The 10,675-nt window shown below is 41.3% G+C and overlaps 1 protein-coding gene across 1 annotated transcript in view; it reads left to right on the top strand.

Annotated features, from left to right (window-relative positions):
* Positions 1–10,675, top strand: part of RMND5A (required for meiotic nuclear division 5 homolog A) — a 45,245-nt gene that overhangs the window by 19,883 nt on the left and 14,687 nt on the right. Inside the window, exons 3-4 of the mRNA XM_019526456.1 lie at positions 1,501–1,635; positions 2,118–2,218. Of these exons, the coding sequence (XP_019382001.1) occupies positions 1,501–1,635; positions 2,118–2,218 (236 nt within the window). The remainder of the gene's footprint in view (positions 1–1,500; positions 1,636–2,117; positions 2,219–10,675) is intronic.

Raw genomic sequence — 10,675 nt, 5'->3', positions numbered from 1 at the left:
CATATATACACCCGTAACATACCCTATGCCCCCCATACCCTCCACACACCCTGCACACACATGCCTGCACAATATACAAGAGTCAGACTTTATTTTTGTGTAATGGTGCAATCCCTTCTATACATGATTAAAAGGCAGTGCCTCAGTGAACCTACAAAGTAAGGCCCCAAACCAAAAAAGCATAAGATTTGGATGAGGAATGGTGCCTTTTTTTATTTTTTTTGCTCCAATGTTGAGCTTTCTGTCCTGCTCTGTGTCTGTCCCTGTATAATGAGGCAGAAAAGGCCCCCAAAGTGATGCGGCTGGTGGTGACACAAGTATCGAGGCTCATTTGCACCCTTTGTACCCTATCCATCTGCTCCACCTTTGCTTTAGAAACTAGAGATTTAATGTCCCAGGCATCTCCTTGGATGCATACAGTTGACTGCTTTTCCTCAGTGCCTTGAGCTGAAATGAAGATGTCGTGCCCCCTTGCTCCAGGAAAAGGAGTACTGCTGTGTAGCTTGGTGTAAATTGCCTGAAAAAACCCCCTCAAACCTTACCTAAGTCTATTAAATGGGTAGGTTTTAGCCTCACTTTACAGATTGGATAGCAGGCACACAGTTATCAAAGGCCATTTAGCATGTCACATTGATTTATCTGCCCCTTGTTTGTCAGTCCTGGGTAGGACTGATCATGAAATGTTTTAGATTTGTGAACTAAATCCCACCTCACATTTTAGGGTGGAATAAATTTTGATTCTTCTGCTACCAACAGAAGCTAATGCTAAATGTTGTTAGAGAAGTATCGTATCTCTTCAGCAATGTTTTAACATCTCCCAAGGCTATATAGGCTATTGGCTTCAAATATATTACATGGGATTATTCTGGTGTAGAACTGGAAAAGCGCTATCAGATCTTAAAGCCCAATCTCTTACGGGGCAGTGATATCCTTGGCTGAGTTCCCAGTTCCTATTGCTTATCTTCTTCTAGGAGAATCTCCCTTTTCTCTCTCTTATTTGCAGCATTGCTTGCTTCAGGTTACATGTGCAGGTTTTACATTGAAGCTTTTGGCTTCAGTCGCTCTCTGCTGTAGCAAGTGCCCCATATTCCAGAGATGTGCTGTGTCCCACTGTAGACTGCAGCTTGTTGAGTCTATTTTCAAGGCTCTTTCATACATGGAAAAATCTCTTCTGCTGGCACTACTGCTTTTAAAGGCATGATGATATGTAAATCTTTTTATTAGCTAACTAGACTTTATGGCTTGCTAACTAGATTTGTAATTTGCTAGCACAAATCCTTCTGATGAGTAAAGTTCAAACTTGGAATGAACAAACCAAAGGAGTTCTCCTGTTCACAGGAGGTAGTGAAACATCTGAAAGAGGTATGTCGCTTGGAACAGGAGGTAATTGAGGGCAGCTGAATAATAGAAAGAATCGGAGACAGGTGTCCTGCCTAATTAAACAACAATTACATGGGGCATGTGTTCCAACCTATTAAATGTTAATTTGTACATTTTCAGAATTTCGACTCTGACATCAGCAGCGTGGGGATAGATGGATGCTGGCAAGCTGACAGCCAGCGAATTCTCAACGAGGTGATGGTGGAGCACTTCTTCCGACAGGGAATGCTGGATGTAGCTGAAGAGCTCTGTCAGGTAACGATAGCTATGGATGTTGGATGTGCCTGGAAAATAGTTCTCCATACTGCAGTGTGTTTTTAAATTTTTTGTAGCTGAAACCCTCAATGAGAGTATTACCACATTTTCTCTCCTATATCCCACACCTCCCTCCCTCCCCCTTCACCCAAACCATCTGGAAAAGGTGGGTTTCTCATCACTATGCAAGGAAAAGCTGTGTGTGTGTCTAGACATTTGGCTCATAGCCCCTAGCCACCAGCCCTGATACATGGCCTCAAGCCCCAGAGACCCCAGACCTTAGATGCTTACCGGTATTCATAGGTAAGATCTTTTTTCTTGGGGCCTTCCAAAAATAAGGTGTGTATCATATTCAGGGGTGGGTTATATGTACAAAATATGGTTATATTAAATAGAAGTTATTTAAAGGCAACTAACTAAAAGACAGATTTTTCCTCTTGTTGTTTTTCTGATAACTAAAAAGTGTGACTTCTGTTTTTCAGGAATCTGGTCTTTCTATAGACCAAAGTCAAAAAGAGCCATTTGTGGAGCTAAATCGAATATTGGAAGCATTAAAAGTTAGAGTTTTGAGACCTGCACTTGAGTGAGTTGCCCAGTTTTTTTTTCTTTTTTTGAACACGTGAAATCTTGGCATTGTCTTCAGTTCACTCTGAACTCTCCCTCTGTGACATAGGACTAAACTCAAAAGGTTTTTTTTTTTTCTGATCTATTACTAAACTTGTGTTGCACAATATCATTGGCAGAAGCTTTCAGGAAGAACAGCATCAGTTGTCTGCTTGAAACAAAGCCTTTTTAATTAGGTTACTATAAATCACTGCCAGCTTCCTTAAAAAAGGGCCCGATCTGAAAGGGTACTTAGTATGTCCTGAAAGACACCCCCAGTTCCCATTAACTTAATGGACTTTTGGGAGTGATCAGGGCCTTTCAGGATCAGGGCTCAATGCTACTTATTTTGTCAAGTCATTTTCCCCAGCCAGATACAGGTAGAAGACCAAAGGAGAAGGGGATAGCAGGACAAGTGATCTTTATAGACTTGTGGTGACAGGTGAGTGAGTGTTAGTGTCGGACTAGTTGTGGCATTTCCACAGATAGGCTCTGAGGTCATGTTGTTTTAGACAATATTATCCTTTTTTCAGTGGCAGGAACCCACAGAAAATGATATTGAATGTGCAGGCTAAATCTAAGACTCTCAAGATCAGTTGGAGCCAATCTTAGTAGCCAGTATGCCACAAGTTAAGCTTGTGCCCTCCTTGTGGGTTACTCTGATTCCTTTTCCTTTGCTTTCTGCTCCCTGTCCAGTCTGCCATGTGTCATACACAGCAGCTGTCTGTACCATGTGTGGTGCAGGTTGCCCAGCCTTGGTCTCCATTTTAGAACATCTCACTTAACCTCATCCTATGGTATTTCTCTGATTATTTTTATTAGCTTTTACCCCTATTTGTCCTGCAAGTTGGAGCAAAAGAAAAGAAACAAAAAATACACTTTATGTAGGTTGTTCTGTGCATTATACTCTTCATTAATGAGGCTCTGAGCTATACCAAAATTGCATTGTTTAAAAAGCCTGCAACATCAAAACAGTTTTTGGAACGTGAGTCTAGATCCCATCTTTTATCCATTTGTGGGGAGCTTTACTATATAAATAAGACCAAAAATAAAAGTACTTTTTTGGTAGCCTTTGATATTTATTCTGTAATACTAGAAACAAAAGAATAAAACAAATGTAGAAATCCTTCATGCTTGATTATATATGGTCACAGAACATTCAGGGTATTCAGGTTTCTTTTCTGTTTAGCAAAATAAGTTTCCTGTGAGCTGATAAGATTTCTCTTGCTGCATGTGTATTCACTCACACTATAAGACTAGCCAATATTAGGCTTTTCTTGAAAATTTGTTCTCTTGAGATTGGTGTCTAAGTGAAGTGCAGGGACAGCATGATGTTAAACCATTAATCAACATAAAATGTGCATGCTGGAATCTGTCACTGAATTGTGGAGGGCACATCATACTTAATTACTCATTGAAAATAACAATGTAAGTGCGGTGCTGGGAGGGTTCAGTGCTATCCATCTGGCTAATTATGGGGCAGTAATACTCTAAAAATGCCCTGCTTCTTTGAACTGAAGTTGCATCTCTTGCTGTTTACACACTTGAGTTTCTTCTGGTTACACTAGTCATAGATCCTTAGAGAAGGGCATTTCCTGAAGATTGATTAGTAGTTCTGGCTGGCTGTCTTTACGTTATCACATCAGTTTTGTTTGGCTGTGTGAGGGTAGGAAATTTCTTGTACGTCTTTTGGTTGCTTATTCATTTTGGGTAGCTCCTACAATGTGCTAGCTGCTTTCCTGAGGTCCTATGATCCTCTTCTGTATGGAAGGTAGGGCTGGAAGGGACTTCATGAAATCATGTAGTCCAGCCCCCTAGTCAAGGCAGGATCATCCCTGATTAAATGATCCCAGCCAAATGTCTGTCTAACTTGCTCTTGAAAATTTCCAGGCATGGAGATGCCACAGCTACTCCAGGTAGCCTATTCAATTCTTGACCATTCTCATAGTCAGAATATTTTTCCTAATCTCCAACCCGAGTTTCTTCTGTTGCAGTTTGAAGCCATTACTTTTAGTCCTGTCTTCTACTGCCACAGAGAATAGTCCATCACCATCCACTTTGTAATTACCTTTTGAGGTATTTTTTTTGAAGACTGCTTTCAAATTCACTCCCTGCCCCCACCTTCCCCAGTCTTTTCTTCCCAAGACTAAATAACCCTAGCTCTTTCAGCCTTTCCTCATAGGTAGGATGACCATACCTCCAGGTTTGGCCAGGACAGTCTGGGATTTCATAGTCTGTCCCAGCATCCTGGCTGGTTGGCAAAATTTGAAGCAAAAGTCTTAGATTGTCATCAGACACTGAGCTTAAATGTGCTGTGGCAGAAGGTATGTTTGCATATGATTATGTCCAGCATGATCTCTCTTTCTGTTCTAGTAACTGTTCATTGAAATTGATTTCAAAGATATTTGATCCAGTATTTTCTTGTGCTGTACAAAAAGCAAAGCTTTTGCATGAAATGTACTAGCCCCACTGGTAAAAGATGAACTGTCTGCAGAACTGGCTGGAGCAACTTTTATTACTGTATCAGCTGATGCATCCAACAGGAAGGCAGTAAAGCTAATCCCAATATTGACCCTTTTTTAATCCTTCAAGTAGCATGAAAGTTAAATTGCTAGATGTTTACTCTGTCAAAGGAGAGACATCTGAAATCATTGCAAATGTTATTGAAAGTTGCATTCAGAAACCTGGGATTTTGCACGGAGTCATTGGTTTCTGCATTGATAACACTAACACAAACTTTGGTGGGGTCCAGAATTGTGGGAAAATCAACATTATTACAAAATTGAAAGAAAGGTGGGACAGAGGCTTACTTGGATTGGTTGTGTGGCCCACATTATACACACCTGCATCCAAACAAGCTGGAAGGGCTTGCAGTGAAGAGAGATCAGTGTTTTCACATTTTACACAGTTTGTGTAACCAAATCACAATAATTCTGAGACCAAGCTGAACTTGTCTATAACATTTTGCTCTAACATGATAACATGTTTTCTTTTATTACTTCCAGTAATACAGCATCTTTTTGAAATGTATGAGCCTTTGAAAGCATACTTCACGCTAAATGTCCAACTCTGTTTTTTAATTTCTTTCAAAATGAATGTGGGAAATGTTGGTTTCTTTTTGTCAGTTAGAGAACTTTATGCAAGCTATCCAACATACAGAACGACAATCTACTTTTGGAGCATCCAATCTGCTTTTGGAGCATCAAGAGAATTGCAAGCTCTGAAGACAGAATTGGTCAACGGAAAATGTTGAAATCTGTGTCAGCCCCTTAAGAGAAACAACAAAAGATTACTTGCTCAGATGCATCCTTCAGTTTTACAACTCAAATAATCTATGGCACACACTTTAAGAAGTTTCTTTTGATGGCACTTCTGCATTTAATTGAATGAACCTTCACCTCTGTCTTGAGTGGAGTAATGCTGAGACATCATATGATTTCATATGCAAAAGATTTGACACTGAATCATTAACGAGGCTGATAAAATGCTGATGGTCTTTTAGACTGATTTTGTGCCATGAAGATTTATGTGGAAGGCAGACTCAAAGAATGGAGGAAGCAAGATATCCCATGAGAGAACCATTGAGTTGAGAGAGTCACTCATTTCAGTTGTTCTCTCATACCAACAAATAATATTTGGCATTTGGTTAAATATGCTGTTTGTCTACCAGGGATATCTGCTCCAGTGGAAAGAGCGTTTTCACAAACGATGAAACTGGTAACCAGAGAAAAGCTGTCTCAGTATATCTACAATTGCTGCTTTGCTGAGTATCAAAGTGAATTCCAAAAAGGACTGCCTGCAATTTTACAAAAAGTTGCAAAAAACCCAGTTCTTTTGTAGGAAATGCATTCCTCAGAGAAGTACCAGTCGTTTGGGTCTAGAGACGAGGCAGGCCAGGAGATGGAAAAATGACTGAAAAGTGTACTAGTCAGCAGTTTGGACTAGATTGTGATCATATATTTTTTTCATAGAAATTTCATATTATCATAATTTTTGTTAAACCATAATTCCTACTTTATTTATAGTGATACAATTCAAATTAATTTTAAAAAATGTAATTAGTTACACTTTTATTTTTTACAATAACCCTCCACCTTCACTTGAAACACGGTGTCTCTGGATTTCCTTAACGGTGCTCCGTCTCCCTGCCAGACTGTGCCCTGCCCGTCTGCCTCTGTCTGCAGCAATGCCACTGACTTGGGCAGGAGGGCAGTGTCCCAGATTTCCTTAAAAATAATATGGCCACCCTACTCATATGTAATGCTTCCCAGTCCTCTAATCATTTCTGCTGCTTTTTGCTGGATTCTTTCCAATCTGTACATGTCTTTCTTGGTGTGGGGCCCAAAACTGGATATAATACTCCAGATGAGGCCTCACCAGTGCTAAAAGGAGTGGAAGAATCTCTTCCCTTGATTTGCAAGAGACCCTCCTGTTAATGCAACCCAGTATGGTTTTTTTTTTTTTTTTTCCTGAAACAAGAGCAACATGAGCTGTTGGTTCATGTTCAGCGTATGGTCTAGTGTAACCCCCCAGGTCCTTCTCTTCAGTTTTGCAGCTCAGCCAGTCATTCTACAGGCTTTATTTGTGCACATAATTGATTCTATCACAGGTGCAGGATTTGCACTTGTCCTTGTTGAATTTCATCAAGTTGATTGCTGGACATTTCTCCAATCCATCCAAGTCATTCTGGATCCCAGCCCTACCCTCCGAAGTGTCTGTAACTCCACCCAGCTTGGTGTCATCCAAAGAGGCATGGTTCTTTCTTCAAGGAGTTCATATTCCAGACAAATGAGTGGACAGAGTAGAGCGCATTGTTTGTCATCCTGCTTTTTCTGTCCTTCCTTCAACTCTGTCTCTTGTCTGTTTAGATTAGAAGCTCATTATCCAGGGCATATCTACTATTCTGCGCTGTGCCCAGAGCAGTGGGTCCTCATTCTTGGTTGGCTCTTTGGCACCACCACAGTTAAAACAATTGAGAATGATAATTGCCCAAAGAGTTATATAAAATTGTCAACCGGAACTTAAAAAGTTGATAAAACTATTCTCAAGTGCTTACGTTTGCTGTTACTGGCTAATTTCCCATGTGCTCCACAGCAAAACTGGGTCGTCAGAGGTGGGGGGACTGCGTAGGGAAGTTGTTCATACTGTGTAGGTGAGCTCAGGGTGATGCCATCCATATAGATGAGCAGCAGAGAAGGAAGGCACGGGGGTGTTTGTGTATTAAACAAATGGGCAGACCAGGTTGCATCGTTAAATATAAATGTGCTTAAGCAGCACTTTCAAGAACTTAGCTAACCCATTCCCAGGCCTGCGCCGCTCATATTGACAGTGTGGGAGCTTAAAGCAGGAGTCAGAGAGAGAGTCATTAATTATAGCTTGATTAGCCAGGCAGGGGAAAATAGTAGTGCTTGCTCAGTCAGAGAAGACAACATTGATGGTAGGATAAATGAAAACAGTAACAAGGAACCCAGTCTCTACAAGTACTTTACAAACCACATTTAAGCCAAAATATCATGCCAAAGACCAGAGTAAAACTTGGAGAGCAGTGGCTGACCATTATATTTAATTTTTTTTAAAGGGACACCTTCAGATTAAAGTTCATACTTTTAAAATCTCCAGTGTGCACAGATTATGATGGAAATTTACCAAATAGGGAGGAATCAATAGAAATTACTGATAGAACCTCCAGATCGGTGGTCAATACGGTTTTCTGCTGGCGGGCAAAAATGACCCAGCTTAGGTCTGAGAAGGGGCAGCACCTAGGACCTGGCCATTCTCTCTGAAACAGTGGTGCTGGTGAAATTTCCAGCGTACAAAACCTTCCAGCTGCCCACAGGTTAGATGCAGCTCATAGGCTATAGGTTGTTGACACCTGCACTAGATGATTAAAAATGAAGCCTTTAAAATTGTAAGGGCTTGGGATTTTTTTAAAACTGATATGTGCACTCTTAGGTGTGTGAACACCTACACATAATTCACAAGATAAACCCGAAGATTTCAAATAGCAATCTATAGTGTCAAGACCATTCTGACCTGTTGTTCTTTTTCCAAGTTCCATCAAAGAATTACCCCATTATTTATTTTCCATAGTCACAACACAAGTGAAAGGTAAGAACTGGCACTTTCAAAGGGGGTGCCCTGTTTCTAACAAGGGGTGCTGCGGTTCTAAAAAGGTTGAGAACCATTGATCCTAGAGCACATGCCAATAGTTTGCTTTTTCATATTCCACTGGGCTTGGTCCTGGATTCTGCCCCATGTAATTCCAGCAGTACCCCTTTGACTGGAAAGATTGCAAGTAGGTACAGAGATTCGTTTAGATCGTATTGCGGCATGTGGGCCATTATTCCCTGCAGGGAAACCTCACTCCTCTATAGAGTCCTGCGAATCTCCACATGGGTGCAGGGATTTGCTTGAAAGATCTAAATTTTATGTTGTAACCTTTTCAGAGAAGAGGCTTTGTCTTCTCATGTGCTTGTACAGCTTTCGAGTCTAATAGAGTCCTAAAGTTGTTGGGGGGGGGGGACATAACTTAAAATTAAAAGCTAGATGGGCATGAAGTTAGGCTGTGATGCTTGTTTTTGATAAAACCTGAATTTTTTTTTTGCGTTTAAATTGGGAGAATATGCAATCTCTCACTGTTATTATGTCCCATGTAGAAATAAATGTTCAGATTATATTTGAGTCACGAAGGTGAAAACGTTCGTAACAAAGCAAGCATTGTTCTGAAAGAAGTACGAAAATTGTTCAGGAGGACAGGCGCTGCAGTTGCCAAGGCATCATTTCAAAGCGAGATGGAGAGTATGTGGGTTGAACTTGAACTTAATTAATAAACAATTATCATGTGTCACCTTAAGTCTCATTGCATGGAATCTTTTTAATAAGAAAAGAACTAAGAAAGTCTCTTAAATGATGTTGATAGCTAGCTCACTGCTTGCTGAACGCTCTATCCTTTTGGACCCATGTAAAGCAGGATCACTCCACGGCTGATGTTTGGCACTTCCGTTTTCAGTGAGATTTTAAATTTCAGTGGTGGCAGTAGTTGGGTGACCTGGACTATATCACGGACGCTCTTCCTACGACAAGTGTTGTCCGAGAAGTTCTACGTGGGATGCCTACTGGAGAATACAGTAGTGACTGCTTTGTGTGGCTCTAACCATATGAGGGCTGGCTGATTTTGTACACAAATGTAAATTGTCCACTCCACATCCTGGAGTAGGTGCACTTAGTGGGTGGTGTTATAGAGGCTTGCCACTAGGTGATGACCAAGCAGATGGTAGCTGATTTGCCTCCAGTTAACAGCTACCCTAGGATAGGTTGTGGACAGAAGACGCTGTGGCCGCATCCAGACATACTTTTGTGTCTGGATCCAGACATATGTTTTGTGCTGCCGCTAGTTGTCCATGGAAAATGTCTGTGCTACACACGCTCTGGCCCATGGCAAGTTAGCCAGAGTGGGGTAGGGCAGGCTGGGCTGGCCCCAGCAGCCTTACCTGAAGTCCTGGGGGTCTGCAGCTGCATCGCTTCTGCCACATGGAGCCTGGCTGGCAGCAGCGTGCAGCTCCAGCTTTGGGCGGCGCAAGCTGTTGCCAAGTGCAGCACTCTGCTTTTTTTTTTTGGTGAGTTTTTTTGACCCCTGAATCCAGAGGTCAAAAAGCCCCTCTGCTGCTCCCTTGGCAGCGTGGAGAACATCTGAACATGCGGTGTGTGGTGTCCCAGACGTGTCTGCCACGCCGCATACTGCACGACCGTTCTCATCTCAATCTATAATTTTAATTGTTGGTGTTTTTCCCATGATGCTTTTAGGAATAGTTCAGTGTTGGATTGGGTAAAGCTACTCCCATAGAGGGCTTTTCTCATCTTTCCACCCTTTATCTACACCAGTGTAAAGTCTAATTATGCTGGTGGAAACGTTATCTACCCAGGCAGCGGGGCCACATTCCACTGGTGAAATTATAGATCCAACCATATGTAAAAAACCAAAATGAGGTGTGATGGGGTTAAGTGTTATTCGTAAGTGCTCTATTTTCACCATACATCCTTAGAGGCTGAAAACAATTTTGTTTGCAAGTCTGAATCTGTTTTCTTAGACCAACATAGAATGGAAGTATAACCTTGCTTGCTCAGAGATGTGCCTTACCTATGCGGGGGGGCTTTTCACCAAGTGATTGAACTGTTTGATATAGTGCAACATGGGGGGAGGAAGAGGGAATATAGTTTCTTTGCTTTTTGTGTGGCTGATTTGACCTGAGATAAAAAAGCTGAGACTCCACACAGCTCTCCTTTATAAGCTACTACTTAATCCCTTCCTTCATGAGGTGAAAGGCTGCTGTTTTCAGTAATTGGCCATCATATTGAAAACAGTATAATTAACACTAATGAGAAACAGATGGTGTATTCTCGCTAGAACTTGGGCATCTTCAAAACACTTAAATGGTAT

Source organism: Gavialis gangeticus, unplaced genomic scaffold (genome assembly GCF_001723915.1).
Source record: "Gavialis gangeticus isolate Ggan-Ray unplaced genomic scaffold, GavGan_comp1, whole genome shotgun sequence".
NCBI classification, from domain to species: Eukaryota; Metazoa; Chordata; order Crocodylia; family Gavialidae; genus Gavialis; species Gavialis gangeticus.
Note: the sequence above shows the minus strand (reverse complement) of the source record. Positions and strands in the feature narration are given on the sequence as shown.